The sequence below is a fragment of the Heloderma suspectum genome, chromosome 1, assembly GCF_057233095.1.
Source record: "Heloderma suspectum isolate Gila_16-S chromosome 1, 16-S_ref, whole genome shotgun sequence".
In the NCBI taxonomy this organism is placed as follows: domain Eukaryota; kingdom Metazoa; phylum Chordata; class Lepidosauria; order Squamata; family Helodermatidae; genus Heloderma; species Heloderma suspectum.
The window spans coordinates 301,287,074-301,306,394 of record NC_139458.1 but is presented as its reverse complement, the minus strand read 5'-3'; the positions used below and the strand labels follow the sequence as shown (position 1 = coordinate 301,306,394).

Here is a 19,321-nt window from a genome sequence, read left to right as displayed (position 1 = left end):
TAAAGGGGTCTGTGTTCACTTGAGCATCATCAATTGCTGCTAGGATATTTCCTAGTCCTAAGCAATTTTACTTCCATCTAGGCCGAGGCTGCATCTCAGTGCATAAATTGGAGACACTAAAGAATACTGTTTTATTTGCAGGAGCTTTGAAGGAATGTTGGGGCAAATGCTTTTGGACCTTCTTTGGAGGCCCAGAGGGGCATCTGTTTATCTACTGCCTCTGTAGCATGGAGATATCTATCTCCCTTCCTATAGGAGGAATTAATATTTTGTCTATACAACTATTCAGAGCAGCGGTGTCAAAAACAGAAATAGCTGTAATTATAGCTAACCTCCGATAGGAGATGGCACCTTAAGAAGAAGAAGCTGTGGATCTGTGGTAATGGACAAAGTCTGTGTGATAATTAACATACCCACATTTCAACACTTGGCTTGAAGATTTTTCTATCCTTGTTAAGCAGGGCCACTGAACCAACTCACTTCTTAATTTTTTATACAGCTTGCTATGTAAATTATAATAACATAAATTATAGTCACATTAGAAGAAATGTAACAGGAATATATATAGGGAACAGCAAATCTATCAAGTTCAGTTTTGCTCAGGTTTTTATTTTTCCAGTGCTAAGTTCATTCCATCTGGATTCTGCAAGCCATTTTTTGTAGTCTGAACAAACATTTGCACACATTAATGTATGCATTTTTCCAAAGTATATGCTGTTGCATGCACCTTTGCAAATAACATTCCCCCACTGAATAAAGCATTTTTGCATACTTTTGCAAATATATAATTTTTTAAAAGCACTTAAAAAAGTACCCATTTTTGTATGCCCCCCACCCCCGACTGCATCTCAAACTTCAGAAATGTATGGATTTTGGTAGCAAACTGTGTTCCGGTTCATTTTTATCTTTGGGAAGTGCACATTCAGGAAATGCAAACCGAATGATTCATGATATTAAGTTCTGCTATCTGTTACTATTCATTGGAAGCCAAGTTTAGCCATAAACAAACATGATATTGTCTTTCTCGTAGGAGGGGGAAGTAGTTGTTGCAAGTGGTGGAACATCTGAAAATGAGGGAAAAGTATGGCACAGTGATGGCAGTTCTAGGTAAGTGAAAAGAATATACCCTCTGTGTATATCACAAACTGCTTTTCAAATTCCTGTCTATTTAAAAAATGGCTTGTCATATGGCATTTGTTGTTGTTGTTCAGTATATTGGAAGAAGAATATGTGTTTATTGGAGCATCTAGTGAAAACTGTATAATTAGGTAACGCTTGTTTTGAAGATGTATTACACTTCCATCCACTTATTTTTACACCTAGGGTTTTATGGTTTCATATGAATGGTCCATTTTTCAATGGTGTTCACTTTCTTTTTAATCCATTCTAGTTTCTATAAAGCTGGGGTGGGAATCACTTAAATCTTAGCATGGTTAACTAAATTTTCAACTCTAGCTGGGAAGTTAATGTTTTCTGTGATGGGTATTAAACTATTTTTGTCTGATTTTTCTTAGTGACTATTCTAGTGATTATTCTGACTGGACAGCAGATGCTGGAATTAATCTGCAGCCACCAAAGAAAATTCCTAAAATTAAGACTAAGAAAATAGAGAGCAGCTCAGAAGATGAAGAGGGTCCTGAAAAACAAAGGCAAAAGCAAATCAGAAAGGAAAGAAGAAAAGGTATTGAAGAAAAAGATGGTCCAACATCACCAAAGAAAAGGAAACCCAAAGAGAGAAAACAGAAGGTTGTATTTTGGTTGTAGAATATCAACTAACTTAAAAATGCTTCTTAACAGTAATGTTGCTTTATTTCCCATCAACATTGATTAGTATAAATGACCATACATAGGACTGGATCGATAGTTTTTTTATCTGAAAGACATAGACCTTCCATTCATGGAAGCAACCATTGGATCCAATCCGTAATTAATGAAGTTGTGTTCTATCAGCTTGATTTTAAATTAAGTGTAATGCTGGTAGTTTGAGGTCACGAAGAGTCAGACACGACTTAACGACTGAACAACAACAATGCTGGTAGTTGTCTTGTTTGTGCATCGTGAATGTGCTTTTAAAAAAATCATCCACTTGGAATAGTTTTAGCTCAGTCTACTTTTCATTGAGGGGCGACATTACAAACTCGACCACATAAAAAACACTTTAGGGGACTTGGAATAACAACTTTGGTTTATGCCTTCATTGTTTCTGCATTCAGTACTACTTCTCAAGGTTTTTCCAGATAATGGTTTACATAAAAGACAGAATGACTTCAGCCAACTCCCCTCTCCATCTGCAACACTATATCCTATACCATTCCCAGGCATCTCATGTCCAGTAGCAAATTTTTGGGTGGTACAGGGGGAAGGGGGACGGATGCAGGAAAAACCTATTCTGTTCCATTCATGGAAGGAAAGTTAAGATCTAAGTCAATATTTTCATGTAGCAATTGCCCAGTTAGTTGATTGATGTGCAGGATCCTGACATCTTTCCACAAGGATCCTGACATCTTTTCTAGTGCATCTGCTGAGGGGAAAGTTTAAATTTTCTCAGCATTCAAATGGCAAAATACTGACCTGGTTCACATGTAGCGCTAAACTATGGTGTATTTCTTTGTTTTATTAGGAATATTTATATCCTGCCTTTCTAACAGAAAATTGCTCAAGACATTTTAGTTTTACATGCATGAGCCTCATGCACTCCCCGCCTCCTTCCTGTTGGTTGCACAAAGGAGATCAGAAGCTTTTGCTTTCACTTTCAACTAACTGCAGCTGCTCATTATTTTTAAACCCAGACAAATTGTGGTTACTGTTAATTATAATTTAAGGAAAGAAACCAACTTCAAACTGTGGTTTATGATCCTGGCTTGTTTACCTAAACCAGGCATGAGGAACTTCCAGCCTGTGAGCCAGATACAAAAACATTTTTCAGTGGCCGTGGTCTCTTTCTGAACCACAGTAGCAAGGTTTCTCTTACGAAATGGTTTACAATTTTGTAACATTTTACTTGTTTCGTTTTTTGAGTGGGGAATCTTTGACATTTGTGTTATCCCTAGAAGTATTGAGGGTTAGTCTCAATGCCAAATTTGAGACTTCATAGAATATATTACATAATCTCCATTCATTGGTCCCAGCACTTTCATCTTCACTGACATGATTCATATTTGTAGCCATTTGGTTAAAATGCTGAGGTCCACCTTTCAAAACATTCATAAAAAAACTAGTAGTTGGTGAAGACTGTACTCTAAACTATCAATGTGCAGCATGCACAGCGATGGTGGATACGTTTTGGAAATTTATTTTGAGGACAGTAAAGCTTTATTTTCATCAGATATTTGGATATTATATTATATTATTTATATCCCACCTTTTTTCCTCCATTGAACCCAAGGCAGCTTACATGAACTGCCTCCTTTCCACTTTATCCTCACAACAACCTTGTGAGGTAGGTTAGGTTGAGAGTCAGTGACTGGCCCAAAGTCACCCAGTGAGCTTCATGGCTGAGTGGGGACTAGAACCCAGATGTCCTGAGTTCCACTACACTACATGGCCCTGGTAAATCCAAGCCTACAGAAGATAGTGTGAGTGTATTTTAGTAGATTTGTATTCCACATTTCAACTGGAATCCTGTAAGTGGCACTCAATGTTCATAAAAAGGAATATAAAACAAAAAACAGCCCAGCTAGAGCAGGCATCTATGTTGCCTTTACCGTCCTCCCTCCCTGTCTCAGGTTAGTTGGTGTTAATTGTCCTGTAGTGGAACAGTGAACATTGTAGGTACAGCAGTATTGTATTTGGGATTCTTAAAATTTACTTAATTCTTTCAGTTGCTTTCTCAGAAGCATAAAATGTCTTAAGTTATGAGTTAAACAAACCTGTGGATTATAAGACTGAATAATTGAAAAAGTGCTCTGGATCTGAAATCACAAATATGTATCAGAAAGGGAGGTTCTCTGCATTCCAAGAGCTGTTTTTTAAAATCCAGCCTACCCATATGTCTAGCTTTAAATGTTAGTTCCCAGGTTCCATTGTACATAGCATCATACTGAGAACTGGATCTTGGGACAGAGCTAGGAAAATGAAAGGATGGGATTATGCAGATAGAAGTTGGATCAATTTTTAGTGGCTCCCAATTAACTTATGTATCAAGCAAATGAGCTGCAGTTTGAGGTACAATAGAAGGGGACAAAAGCTGATATTTTTCTGTGACACTGGGGTCACCAGACATTTCCCCCCAAACTCGCTCCCTATCATGTGCGGTCAAGCACATTTCACTTTGGAAGAGCGTTGCCGTACAAAGGCAAATCTGCTCACTCACAGGGTGATGTGGCTAGCATCAAAAAGAGCCCTATAGTGATGCAATGTGTGTCTGCACAAACCAGACAACCACTTTGTGCTCTTGCTAGGATCCCTGTAACATGTGCCCCCATACACACTTTACGTCAGGGATCTCCAACATGGTGCCTGCAGGGACCTCGCAACAGCACCCATAAAGCTCTCCAATCCCTGCCCCTTTCAAAAATTTATTTTGCATTAAAAAAACTTGAAAAACGTTACAACGCCAGGTTCTCCTTCCTGTTCCGGAACCTGCTGTTGTTCAGCAAGCGGCAAGATAAGGAAAGAGTTGCTTTCTGGCCCTACCAAATCTTCCATCCACACAGATCTTTCCCCTTTGCTCTCTCTGACTCTCCACTCCTAGTCTCTAGCCTTACTTCTCTACCTTCCTAGCCCCCTCCCCCTCCCATTCACCCCTTTATCTTCCTTTTTCTCTCCACTTCCAGCCTCTAGCTTCAGTATTTTGCCCCTCCTAGTCTCTAGCCTTACTCTTTCTCTTCTCCTCCCTCCCAGCCTCTAGACTTGTTATTTCTCTCCTCCCCACCATCTCTTTTGACTAGCCAGGTCCCCACGGCAGCCATTATGTAACTAACCACATCCTCCATGGGAGCCATTTTGTGGTGGTGTCCACAGCAGTAATTCCCAAATGTGCCCACGGGTTCAAAAAGGTTGGGGCCCCCTGCTTTAAATTGTATCTAATTGGTGTCACTCTATTGATGGAATACTCTTGCTATAACAGAGGCTTTCATCAGAGGAACAAAGATGGCAATTTGTGGTGATTCCTTGGACTCTCCTTTGCTCTGGAGGGTTGGTGGACCGTTCGAAACAGCGTGGGAAGTGGCACAGGAGGGCTGGGGAACTGCCTAAAATGCCTCTTACCCTTTCAGGTGATGGAAGTCTCTACTGGATGAAAGAGAATTCCATGAGCTGATTGATAGCAGTTGGATACAACCACTTGTCTGTTACGGGGCCAGATATTATGCTAGAACAGTTCCACAAGACAGTTCCTAACATTCCATCATTCTCCCAGAATTCCATCATAATGTAGCATAAAAAACAGAATGCATGGTGGGGTCCTATTTCAAAATGTATATAATTTTAAAATGTATATAGTTCAGCAGAGCGTCGGGTTTACTCCTGTTCCAATACATTTTCCTATTTTTTTCCGGTGTGTCTTAGCCAGTATACTTTGAATTAATTATATTTTTCTGCAAATGTTTATACTTTAAATGATGCTCCTAAGATAGTTTCTTAAAATGCTAGGGATTAATTCAGATTTATGCGGTGCTTCTTTAGAGGCTGGCTGTGGGAGTGTTAGCAGAAAATGGCTTGACATTGGAAGAATGGCTGCCTTCAGTGTGGATTACAGATCCTGTTCCCCGCCGATGTCCATTTGTACCACAAATGGGAGATGAGGTATTTTATTTTCTCTCATTTTTATGCCCTTTGTCTTGGCTTTCTTGTTTTATAAGTTATCATATTAGTCTACTTTTTTTTTAACCAAATGCCTTGAAGTAATTTAGGGCGCAATCCTATGTGTGTCTAGACAGAAAAAAACCCTAGACCTTCCAGCATTTTCCAGCCAACCATGCTGGCTGGGGGATGCTGGGAGTTGTAGGACTATTTTCTGTCTAAACATGCATAGGATTGCTCCCTTAGAAAACAATCAAACCCTGAAATCAGGCAGTACTATGGTGGTTGTTTTAAAATAACAATTCTCCTGTTTTGGCATACAGAGGTATCCACTGCAGGTTATGTGTCCCCTGCCACTTGGAAGGAAGGAATTGTGTGAACTAGGTTCTTTTACTGTCCTCCCCCTTATTGGCTCCTCCACAGTTCGTTTCCAGCTGTTGCTCAAAGCAGAAGCTCTTCTTTTTTTCTTCTGCATAGCTCAGGGGCTCCCATTCCTTCTGTCCTTTGCCCATGCATACATCTTTTTGTTGTTTATTTGCTTAGTTGCTTCCGACTCTTCGTGACTTCATGGACCAGCCCACGCCAGAGCTTCCTGTCAGTTTTATCATCTTCACTAGTTTTTCCTTCTTGTATTTTTCTTTCCCCTCCCCTACCAAAAGAAACCTTCCCTCTTCTACCTTGTTCCCACATCTTTTCTTGTCTCTCTGCTCTGTCCGATGGCCTTGGGGAAGCGTTCCACCAACAAGCCTACTGACAGAAAAATAAAGCATGTTAGAGTCTCCAGGAAGCAAGCTGCATCCTTTTCTAGAGCTGCAAGGGAAACTCCTGTCATCCTGCTGTGAGCTTAACAAAATAAGGGAGAGTCCTAGTTGCTCATGGGTGAATGTGCTAATCCTGGCTGCTGCCTGTGATCAGGATACCGAGTCCACATAACTGAGACACCTTCCACATTGGATGGTTGAGACTCAGCAGTCTCTAACAAGACTGCCTTTTCTAGAACTGGCTGAGACTTTCAGGACATTGAAACAGTGGCACCGTTCTGTGTGGAAGAAATCAAAAGTGCTAATTGTGTCAGCGACTGGATGGCACAAAAGGGCAATCTAGGTGCATCTGAGCTTTTATCAGTCTTGGAGGACGTTTTTGATGAAAAAGATGATGCAGCACTAGTTCATCAAGCCTCTCCAGTTCAGGTAAGAGCTTCTCTTGGGACCCTTTATGAACAAGCTCCCCATTTAAACAGAGCAGGCATGCTTCCTCTGATTCATCCTTTTCTCCTCACAAAAGTAAGAGGAGGTGAAGGACTTAAGACCCAATCCTAACTCTAAAGGTCCCCATGTATCTCAGTGCCATTCCTCTGAGGAGTCTGACTGTAATAACTGAAGTTTCTATATTGAGGATGGGGTGAGGGGGGAGATTGCAGTCACTCAGGAGACAAATCTATAAGAATGTTACTTAGCTGTAAGATTTTCAGTAAGTGACAACCTCAACTAAGAAATAGAACTATCACGCGAAACCACAGTTAATTAAAAATATATTGCTGCTGTTAATGGGACCATGGCAGCTGCTTTCACAGTGTCTTAGGCCCTGTTGCTGGCATCTGCTTCTGAGTCTCTCCAGTCCAGAATGGTTGAAGGTTGCTCTGTCTCTTCCTCTTTCTCTTCATCATTCTACTGCTCTCCTCAGATTTCCTTCTCAGCAGCTCTAAGTCATTCTGCTGCTGTCTTCTTTTGTCTTTCTCCTCAGCTTCTCCTATCTTCTCCTCCAACTGTTTTCCTCTCCTCCCATTCTTCTTCCGCTCCAGCACTAACACTCATTTTTTAACCTCCCATCTTACTCTTCTTTATCTCCATTATGTGGCCCTCCCACTTTATGCAGCCAATATTCCAAAGCTCTTAGAGGCAGTTGTTACATCTGACTGTGAGTCTCCAGATCCTCACCTTTTCCTAAGCAGCAAAATTTTCCCATACAAAGTACCTCCCACTCAAGATCTGCTCCTTAGCAACCAAGAGATCCCTAATCAGAACCCACCCTCTCACCACCCCTCAGATTATAACAAAGGACAATGGTCTGAAGTATCCAGCATGGAAGAATTTCAACAATTTAGTCTTTATAGTGGTTGTCTAAAGTCGTCTTGTCTTTAGATTTGAGTCCTCTCACTCAGGACCCAGCACCTACAGTATTTCAGGGAGTGTCCGTTTTTTGGGAAAGAAAATCGCAGAAAGCTGCAACTTTTTCAGTTCCCTTTAACAACGTGTTTAAATGGCTACACTTCTAAATACTAAATGATCTAACAACTTTGCTCAAAAATTCTATACCATTAGAACAACAGGCTATGGAGATTCTCAAGATTCCTTTAGTAGACATTCCAGTAGTTACTTGGTTGTCAAAGCCATAGTACCCAAAGATGGAAATACCCTATTGAGGGACTCAGGTGAGGAACACACAGTTTTGCATTAAAAAAGGCCCATGAAGCAGCTGTACTCTCCCTTGAAGCGGCTTCAATTTCATCAGTTTTTTTCCAGAACTTGTTTTGATTAGAAGACCTCAACCTAGATTCAGATTTCACGACACACTCTAAAACTTAAGGGTTTATCTTTCATAGCTGATGCTGTCATGGATTCAGTACAATTTTCTGCCAATGCCATAGAAGCGAACATGGTTGCTACCTGCAGCCTCTCGCTTAAGCACTGGAGTATGAATGCTACCTCTAGGACCGACCTTGCCCCTGTTCCGTTGAAGGGATCCTGCCCTTTTGGTGGAGAGGCACTAAAAGATGTATCGGTAAAAACAAAGGACAAATGTAAGGCCACGCCCTCAGGTCCCCAGAGAGACGACAGGCACCAGTCTATTTATTCATTACGTTTCTATACCGCTCAATAGCTCTCTGGGCAGTTCACAAAAATTAAAACCACAATCACAGCATAAAAACAACATAAAATATAAAAGCTTAAAACTACAGTATAAAAGTACAACCAGAATAAAACCTAGTAGCAATGCAGCGATTTAAAATACAGTAACAAACTTCAAACAGCAGAGCTAAAAGACTAGAATGCTAAAATTCCTGGGAAAATAAAAAGGTCTTCACCTGGCACCGGAAAGAGCACAACATAGGCGCTAGGTGAACCCCTCTAGGGAACTTGTTCCACAACTGGGGTGGCACAGCGGAAAAGGCCCTCTTCCTGGTAACCACCCACCTCGCTTCCTTTGGCAAGTGCTCCTGGAGAAGGACGGCTGAAGATGATCTTAGGGCCTGGGCAGGTACATATGGGAGGAGACCATCCTTCTGATAACCTGGCCCCAAGCCATTTTGGGCTTTAAATGTTAATACCAGCACTTTAAATTGTGCCTGGAGATAGACTGGCAGCCAGTGCAGCTGGAAAAGTACTGGCCTAATATGGATCACACTGCCCTATTTTGAACCAGCTGAAGTTTCCAGACAGTTTTCAAAGGCAGCCCCACATATAATGCATTGCATTAATCCAGACAAGAGGTGATTAGACCATGGATAACAGTAGCTAGGCTGTCTCTCTCTAGATAAGAGTGTAGTTGGTATATTAGCCTAAGCTGATAAAAAGTGCTCCGTGCCACTGAGTTCACCTGTGCCTCAAGTGACAGTTCTGGGTCCAAGAGCACCCCCAAACTAAGAACCTGATCCTTTAGGAGGAGTGCAACCCCCTACAGAACAGGTTGAACATCACCTAGCCGGGCAGACAAACAACCCACTAACAGTACCTCTGTCTTGTCTGGATTGAGTCTCAGTTTATTGGCCCTCATCCAGTCTATTACCATGCCAAAGCATTGATTAAGAAAGCCACTCCCTCTCCTGGATTTATGAAAAACAGAGGTAGAGCTGGGTGTCATCTGTGTATTGATGACACCTGATCCCACACCTCTGGATAACGTCCCACAGTGGTTTCATGTAGATGTTGAAAAGAATAGGGGATGAAAAATAGCCCCGTGGAACCCCATAGCATAGTTGCCAAGGCACAGAGCAATAATCTCCCAGCACCACCTTCTGGAATCAGCCATCCAAATTGGAGGGGAACCACCGTAGCTCAGTGCCTCCAACTCCCAACCCAGACAACCTATCCAGAAGGATACCATGGTCAATGGTAGCAAAAGCTGCTGAGATGTCCAAGAGAATCAAAAGGGTCACACTCCCCCTGTCCTTCTCCCGGCAAAGGCCATCCCACAGGGCGACCAAGGCAGTTTTCATTCCAAAACCAGGCCTGAAGCCTGATTGAAATGGATCTAGATAATCTGTTTCATTCAAGAATATCTGGAGTTGTCCTGCAACCACCCGCTCAACCACCTTGCCCAGAAAGGGGATGTTAGCCACCGGCCTATAGTTGTTAACATCCTCCAGGACCAGGTTAGGCTTTTTCATCCTCAGCAGCCCTTCTCCGTGAGCCCCTGCCAAAGGAAGTGAGGCGGGTAGCTACTAGGAGGAGGGCTTTTTCTGCTGTGGCAACCTGGCTGTGGAATGAGCTCCCTAGTGAGGTTCGCCTGGCACCTACATTGTATTCCTTCCGGCACCAGGTGAAGACCTTTTTATTTTCCCAGGCATTTTAGCATTTTAGCTTTCTAGACTTTTAGCTTTGGTGTTTTAAATCTGTGTTTTAAATTCCTGCACTGCTGCTAGGTTTTATTGTGATTGTACTGTTATATTGTGGTTTTAATGTTCTATAAATTTTATATTGTTTTATTGTGTGCCGTTTGGTTTTAATTTTGTGAACCACCCAGAGAGCTTTGGCTATTGGGCAGCATAGAAATGAAAAAATTAATAAATAAATATTTTTTTTCAGGAGTGGTCTAAGTGCCGCCTCTTTTAACGAGGCTGGCACCACTCCCTTTCTCAAGGAGGAATTTGCAACCTCCTAGACCTAGCCAGATATCCCATCCTTATTTGATGTGATGAGCCATGAAGGGCAAGGGTCGAGCACACAGGTGGCTGACCGGACTTGGCCAAGCACCTTGTCCGCATCCTCAGGCCACAGTAACTGAAACTCAATCAAACTGGACCAGATGGCACTCTGGACACCTCTACTAATGGAACTGCATTAATTGTGGTGTCCAATTTGTGACGCATCTGAGCGACTTTGTCTTCAAAGTGCCATGCAGACTTGTCACAGCATCCTACCGAGGGTTCCTAGATCTAGATGCACCTTCCTTTTGTCTCCAAAGAGCCAACCAGGGATTTTAGGAACAGCAAACTGTCATAGATTTCCTAACAGAAGTTAGAATTTCACAACCATTAATCCTGGGGAGGCAGGCAACATATTGACACACCCAAACCTCAGTGGGTGAAAGACTCCAACTTTTCTACCTGCTTGGGAAACCTAGATGTCTGATGAATGAGTGCTACAAACCATCAGGACAAATAAAGTATAGAACTGCTAAGGACCCCATGAGACAAATTCCACCCATCCCCTACCCCTTGCTCCCCAGAGAAGCCCCCCCCATCACATAAATATCACCCACCTATTAAGAGATAAGGATGATAAAACCATTTCCTTTAACTCAAAGGTTCTTCAGCATCTGTTCAATCTTCTTTGTGATCCCAAAGAAGGGAGTGGACTGTGACTGTAGATCTCAAGTGCCTCAGATGTGTACAGTATCGCAAATTCTGCAGAGAGACCCTGGCCGCCATTCAAGAAGCCCTTAACTAAGGGAATTTTCTTGCCTCGATAGACCTCATTCTAGCATACTTACAGCATCCAATCCTACCTGTCCATTGTAGATTTCTCCAGTTCACCTACAAATACCTGCATTTTCAGTTCAAGGCTCTGTGGTCTGTACCTGCTTCAGCTCCATGCATCTTCACTAAGTTAATGGTAACAGAAGTGGCATACTTCCAACTATAGGGCATTTATATTTGCCCTTTTCTCAACTATCACTTACTGCTATCTCCCTCCATATCCAAGACTTATCAGAACCTACAGATTACCTGTGCATGTCTAGAAATTAAACCATTCAGTAAACCATGTCAAAAGCCAACTGTACTCCTCTCACCAAATAACAACATGTAGTTGCACCATCGCCATGTCCCTGGGTTTTGGCTCCTCTCTCTCTCACCCCAATTCCTTCAGTCCCAGAACACAGCGAACTTGATAGATTTGGCCCATGTCTTGGGCATAGTGGTCTCATGCTTTGAGATTCTGCCCTGGTCTTGGCTTCTTCACCCAAGACCTCTGCAGTAGCTGCTATCTCCAGGGGTTGGGAGCGGTTTGCTAAGGCCAGATGGTTCAAGGCAAGAAGTGGCCCGAAGTATAAACTGGCTAGAGTTCTCATGCAGTCAGTTAGTCCTTCAATCCTATTGTCAGGCTTAGGGATCCTTGCTGAGAATAGCCACTTCTTTAGCATAAGATGCTAAAGAAACACATAAGATAACATTGACATGAAGTGTTTTTTTCTTGGGCAATTTATGGTAAATCGTATTTGGAAAGCTGAAGCACAATTTAAACAACTGATCGAGAACTGCATAGAAATGGTGAGGGCAGTAACTAAATAAGACCAAACTCAGAGCTGTAGTCTTAAAACATGCTTGGCTCTCTTTAACACTGTGTTAAATTTAACTTCTAATTATTATTTCCTCTATTCTTGATGTTCAGGCATGAGTGCAGTTGCTTATGTAGTCAAAACAGCAGCACTCACACATAAGAGTGGGAGGTATAGGTAAGTTTGGGGGACACTGAGGTTTGCAGAAGTTATTTTTTTTTCCGAAAAAACCTAAATGGGGAGGTAAACCTAAATCCTGATGAGGATTGACTGACTGTTGAGTGTGGTGAGAAATGGAAAACCGGGTGGAAGGGGCAATGGAGTATTGTGGAAGGGGGTATAGCTGACTAGAACAAGTGAACAGGAGCATGACACACTGCAACGCTGTTTCAGGCCACATTTGTGTAATGCATAACTCTTCCAAAGATTTGAAGTTGTATACCAGTTGGTCTTGAACACTGCAGATTAAGGACCTTGTGGGATAGTTGTGGGGAGGTGGTCACAGGGAATATAAATGACAATTTGCAAGTTTGGTTTGGAGTCATTATGGTATTGAGCCACTATTGAAATGTTTGGGAACCGATGGAGTTGTTAATTTTTTTAATGTGTCTGTGTTGGGGCTGGGGAGAGGGGATCCAGAATTCTGTAAATGATCTGGCAGGTAAGTGGAAGTTCTGTTAAATGTTAAAGGAGCCTTATTTAAAAATAACTAGGATTTTGAGATAGTATTTTTAGTAATAGGATAGTAATTTCTTTTGAGTCACTATATTTTTCTTATATCAACTTTGATATTTAATTTCTTATGTTCTTAAGGTTTACTATTTCCGACAAGGCCATGAAGCATATGTTTTAATGGCAAAGAAGAACAAAATATATAGCATTAATCCCAAAAAACAGCCATGGCATAAGATGGAACTACGGGTACGTCTCTTCCCCACCTCTTTCTTTTAAATTCTGCTTATTATATATAAAGTGGCAATCCAGTCCTGTATATACTTATCTGGGAGTAAATCCCATTGAACTCAAAAGGCCTTACTTCTGAGTAGATATTCATAGGATTACCCTCTAAAACTGACTTTACATACAGTTCTAAGTGCATTGTAAACGTTACACTGGTGACCTCTACACCATGATTAAGAGGTCAGGAACAGATGGCAAGATTGCACATTTCTTCTCCTAAACCCTGTCTGTCTTGCATTAATCTTCTCTCTCTCTCTCTCTTTAAGTATTTCTTGTAAATTGGGGACAGTTTAATTATTTTTGTGTTTATGACACCAAAGGAAAAATAATATTGCCAAATGGAGTAGGGCTGGTAACGTATTCCTCTTTCTTGTGGTTTTGTATAAACTAGTCATTCCTAGAGCACCTTGCTTCTCCTCAACCCCCTTACATTTGAATCACATTCTCTGCTTACTTAGGCACTGAGCCAAAGTACAGCATTAAAGTTGTACAAAATAGTCAAAACTAGTAGACTCTGTTGTACCTCAAGTTATGGGGAACAACCTGGTAAAGCTTAGAACTCACCAAATTAGTTATGCTATCAAAATGTGGTCTCTTTCTGTTTAGCTTTTTTGGCTGAAGGATGGGATAAAAGTGCTTTAGGTAAATAAAATATTTATTTTATATAAAATAATGTTTTGTCTCTATCAGGAACAAGAGCTGATGAAAATAGTTGGAATAAAGTATGAAGTTGGGCTCCCTACACTTTGCTGCCTTAAACTTGCTTTTCTTGACCCAGATACTGGTAAATTGACTGGAGGATCTTTTACAATGAAGTAAGGAAAACCAGTTTTCACATATGGCTATTGTAATATTTATGACTAAATAAGTGTTTGCAATTTTGTAACAGGTTTTCTGTAGATTTTATTTTTTAATAAAATGAACGTGGCTTGAAAGGACTAGTTTAGAAAGTAGCTTTTAAATGTTGATAGGTTTGCACTTCTGAAAAACAAAATTCTGTTGGTTATCCTCTTTTTGTATCAGTTGACAACAGAGCCAAGAGAGCAATAATGGGCTACAGTGTTTGTATGTTTTTAAATGTGCTGTAACAAAATGGGTGGCCCCCCAGAACAGATTTGGTGGGGAGCGGGCTGCAGGGGAAGGAGAGGAGGTTGTGTTGCGAGTCTGTTTGTGTAACACTGGATTTCACCCACAATATATGTTCTTGTAGAAAACATTTTTTTTTTACTGAAAACATCCTACTTTGAGGGCAAAATGAAATGAACAGCAGGTCTGGGAACTCAGGTTGTGGTTGAGCAACCGAAAGCAGTGAATGGGAGCGTACAGTTTTTGAAGGAAAAGCAGCAGGCACTTGCCACTTCTCTCTACACCCTCCTACCCTCCTCTTCACCAAATACCCCTAGTGGGAAAACTCTGGCTAAGGAAAAGCGGCTGGTGGACAAATTGTAGGGGAGAAGCACTGGATGGTAAAGGGTGAAGTACCATTTCTTCCTTTCAAATGACACCCACCTCCCCCTTTTCAGCTGTTCATTGTTCATCTTGGATCTGCTGCCAAACATCTACTTTAGCCTTCAGTTAATCTGTTTATTGAAAAACAATGGAATAGTCCCACCAGTTTTCTCACTTGGGATTCATGTGTCCTTAAACGTACTTGGCTATCAAATAGCAAACATTTCTCTCATATTACCTCATTTTGCTTATATTTAGGTATCATGATATGCCAGATGTTATAGATTTCCTAGTCTTAAGGCAGCAGTTTGATGATGCAAAACACAGACGATGGAACATAGGTAGGTGCCATAGGATTCAGTTGATATATCATATCAATTGTGAATCAAAGTTCCCTTTTTTAATAGAACTGGATTATAATTATAACGAAGGATACATTTTTAAAAACTTCACATTCCTTTATGTACTTGTACTAAGTTCAAAATATAATGTACAACTTGTGAATATACATATTTAATGTTTTCCTAGGAACTTGGATATAAACTTGGCTAACAGTGCATAGCCACTATTTGCAATCTGACATTTTAAATGGTTTTTATTTAAATTATGTTTTAAAATGCGTGCTGACTTATCTGTTTTGCTTTAATATATATGTTTAGATGCTCTTTCATTTCTGTTTAAAGATAAAAAGCAACAAGGTTCAAAATCCTTGCTACTTAAATAATCTTATTGTGAGGATTTTCATTAAATTCCCAAGTAAATGTGTGGCATTTTTTGTTTCCAGGTTATGGGTTTACCTTTTTCTTAGGAGTAACAGGCTGTTGACATTCATGAGTAGCATAAGGGATCTAAACTTCATCATATTTTTGTCCTTCAAAAGTGCAATCCCCACCACAGTTCTGAACATTGATTTCAAGTATGCAAAATGAAGATACTCTGCAATCATTTGAGACCCCCACTCTGGCTTATGTCTGAAAACAGACATGGTTGTAATGGTGTCATTAGAGCGTTAAAGCTTTATGAAGTCTTGCTAATGAAATGTTGTTAGTGTTTTGCATCTCTTTGTTCCGTAACTGGCAAAAGCTACACCTAAAAATACTGATAACATGTTTGGAAAACCATAGATTAATGATGTAACTCGGTATTCCTGTCCAGGTGATCGATTTAGATCGGTAATTGATGATGCCTGGTGGTTTGGAACAATAGAAAGCCAAGAGCCCCTTCAGCCTGATTATCCTGACAGCTTGTTTCAGTGCTACAATGTCTGGTTAGTAATTTTGCTTATACTTGGGTTTTTGTCCTCTTACTGTTTTTAAACCTCATGTGTATTTAATCATTAGCTGGTAGGTTTTATTCTTTTGTGCCTGCATTAAGCTGAAATTTGGGGAAAAATTCAGATAAGTAATGCTGCTAGCAAACTTTATTTTTCTTTCTTTCTTGAAGTTGGGACAATGGAGACACTGAGAAAATGAGTCCTTGGGATATGGAGCCTATACCAAACAATGGTATGTGTCTACTTTCCCCTAGATGTACAGAAAGGAGACAGAACTTACTATGTACGTATGTGATGAACTGTAAAGAAGTTAAGCTGATTATGCTATAAAAGAAGGGGAAAAAAACAAATCACTAATTTTTTTATTACATTAACAAAACTGTCTGTGAAATCACAAGTTTGTTGAGAAAATCAAACACTGAATTTTGTTCGAAGAGAAGCATTTAGTTTTTAGCACTGAAAATATTGGGTTTTATTTTGCAAGGATTCACAGGTTTGTCCTTCCACTGCATTGTTAGGATGAGTTGCCAGCTTCAGAGTTAACAATACTGCTGAATCCCCCATAACATCTGTATTAAACCTATACTGTCAAGGTCAAAGATTTGGACAAATAAATGGATTGAATGTAGAAATGAACACTTCAGGAGTGCTAAGCTGATTGCTTCTACTCTTGGGTGGTAAAGGTGGTCTTTAAAGTAGAATGATGAAGATTCAGTCCCAATTCATTGGTTAATGTAGGTGGCTGATTGAAATGCAGTTGCATGGAGACAGCAGCACTTGGCAAGCCATTTGGGTTAACTGAATCTCCATATGGCTTGTACAGTTTCAACCATTCCAGCAGACCCCAGTTTTTTGCTTTTTGCATTGTTATGGTTTAAATTGTCTAAATTGTATGAGGAGCCATACTCCTAAACAGCCATCCACAATTTCTGGCTGGCCTTGCGAAGCACACTCGGCCTTCCTTTCAGGAAAAGCTGGTGAGAGATCTCCGGTTTGGTCACTCTGAGGCAAGGCATGCTGTGCAGCTCAAGAACAGAGTAACCAAAGAACATTCTGCCTTCTTCCCAATCTTGGAGCTGGGCATTGGGCAGGAATTGCCACACAACTGCCAGGATGATCACCACCCACCTCTGCAGCTCCAAAATTGGAAGAAAGGCTGATCACTCACCATGAGCAGTGTGGCAAGCAAAACTGTGGAAACTTGTTCATGAAGCAGCCTCTCCATCTATATATTAAGAAGCTTTGGGTATAAATGTGAGAATTATTGAGGTTACAAAGAAATACTTGTGCATTAAACTTCCAAAGAGTGGCTTAAATTTATCTAATGCTGTCCTAGTGTTGGGAGATATTCTTCCTTGCCCTTTAACATTATTCTTCAAACATGACTATTAAGGATCTCTTTAACTGAACAGGAGCGCTCCTAAGCTCTTCCTAGGAATTCTAAACACGTAATTCTAGACTAGTTGGCAAGAATATTCATCATTATGCTTGTGTGATGTAGAGATGGATTTATTTACATGTATACTTCACCCTGGAATCAAGAGGATTTACAGTATCAGTTAAAGAGATATTAAAAATGTAAATATATAGTTTAAATTACATAGCTTTTAACTCACTCCTGCCCTATAAGGAGAGACAATTTCATTTCCAAGAAATCCCTGCCTAGTTATGACTGAATATAAGAGAAAGAGGAGAAATTAACTTGCATATTAATAGAGCAATGCAGTGCATGCCCGCGTGCGCGCACGCGCGCACACACACACACACACACACAAATATTTATTTCATTTCTATCCTGCCTTTCTACCAAAAATGGGGCTCAGGGTGGCTTATAAGAATAAAATACAGGTTAAAAACAAAATCTTAATTAAAACATAACACAAAAATAGATCCATAAAAACACAATTAAAAGCAGAGCAGTAAAACAAATAAACATCAAGCAATTAAATACCCCTTCAGCAATAGACGAGTTTACACACCAAACGGCTGCCTGAATAAAAACATCTTTGCTGGCCAACAAAAGTCAACAGAGAGGGGGCCAACCTGGTCTGTCTTGACAGGGAATTCCAGAGACTGGGAATGGCCACCGAAAAGGGCTTCTCTTGTGTCCCCACCAGACATGCCTCCAATGGCAGCAGGACCTAGAGAAGGGCCTCCCCTGAAGATCTTAAAAACCAGGCAGTCTCATAAGGCAGAAGGCAGTCTTTCAGGTAGTCTGGTTCCAAGCTGCTTAGGGGTTTATAGGTTATAACTAGCATTTTGAATTGTGGCTGGAAACAGACCATTAGACAGTGAAGCTGCTGTGACAAATGAGTTGTGAACTCCCTGAACTCTACACCACCACCACCCTGGCTGCTTTTATAAGTCAGGAAGGACAAGGGTCCAACACGTGTACGTATGTACGTACGTACGTGTGTGTGTGAGAGAGAGAGAGAGAGATCTCATAATAATCACAATCACTTGGTTGCTCTTGGATTATTCATTCATACCATTGTGTTGTCTTAATAAATATGTAATTACTTAAGTCACAAGGATAATTACATCAGCTATTATGTTCATTTTATGTTTTATTTCAGCTGTGTTTCCTGAGGAGCTTGGAACTAGTGTTCCTTTAACTAATGTTGAAAGCAGATCATTGATATACAAACCTTTGGATGGAGAATGGGGTTCCAGGACTCGCGATGATGAATGTGAAAGAATAATTTCAGGGATAAACCAACTGATGACTCTAGGTAATGCTTGGTGTGAAAGAATAAAGCAATACATATTAATGCTCTCTGAGTATCTATTTAGATGGTCTTAAGTTGCTGTAAATTTTTTAATTTGGCTTTCTGTGTTTAATGTCTTCTTAAAGCACTTACTGATATCCAAGTTGTTATTGGAGCCACTTCATCAGTGGCTCTTCTTCTACATAGTGATCATGGACGAAAGTGACATTCTTGAAATTGTTTTTGGAGAACATTTTTGTGTGTTAATTGTTAAACACAAATACCCAGTATCTAATTAGTACATAGTATGCCACTTCTGTGCTCTGTGCCACTGAGTTCACCTGTGCCTCAAGTGACAGTTCTGGATCCAGGAGCACCCCCAAACTACGACTGTGATCCTTCAGGGGGAGTGCAAACCTCTATAGAACAGGTTGAATATCACCTAGCCGGGCAGACGAACCACCTGCTAACAGTACCTCTGTCTTGTCTGGATTGAGTTTCAGTTTATTGGCCCTCATCCAGTCCATTACCATGCCCAGGCCCTGATTCAGAACAGCCACTACCTCACCTGGGTTTGATGAAGAAGAGAGGTAGAGCTGGGTGTCATCCGCATATTGATGGCACCTCAGCCCACACCTCTGGATAACCTCCCCCAGCGGTTTCATGTAGATGTTAAACAGCATGGGGGATA

At 40.7% G+C, this 19,321-nt stretch overlaps 1 protein-coding gene across 7 annotated transcripts in view; it reads left to right on the top strand.

Annotated features, from left to right (window-relative positions):
- PHIP (PHIP subunit of CUL4-Ring ligase complex) overlaps window positions 1-19,321 on the top strand; it is a 121,922-nt gene that overhangs the window by 74,915 nt on the left and 27,686 nt on the right. For 5 of the 7 annotated variants that reach the window (XR_014786602.1, XM_084826951.1, XM_084826950.1 and 2 more), the window contains exons 22-30: window positions 1,031-1,107; window positions 1,515-1,746; window positions 5,626-5,745; window positions 13,054-13,161; window positions 13,891-14,015; window positions 14,908-14,990; window positions 15,805-15,916; window positions 16,093-16,205; window positions 18,499-18,654. Coding sequence is in view for 6 of the 7 variants with exons in the window: in XM_084826951.1 (XP_084683077.1) it covers window positions 1,031-1,107; window positions 1,515-1,746; window positions 5,626-5,745; window positions 13,054-13,161; window positions 13,891-14,015; window positions 14,908-14,990; window positions 15,805-15,916; window positions 16,093-16,205; window positions 18,499-18,654 (1,126 nt within the window). In the remaining variant the exon portion in view is untranslated. The remainder of the gene's footprint in view (window positions 1-1,030; window positions 1,108-1,514; window positions 1,747-5,625; window positions 5,746-13,053; window positions 13,162-13,890; window positions 14,016-14,907; window positions 14,991-15,804; window positions 15,917-16,092; window positions 16,206-18,498; window positions 18,655-19,321) is intronic. The other 2 variants (XM_084826952.1, XM_084826953.1) reach the window with 1 other exon arrangement.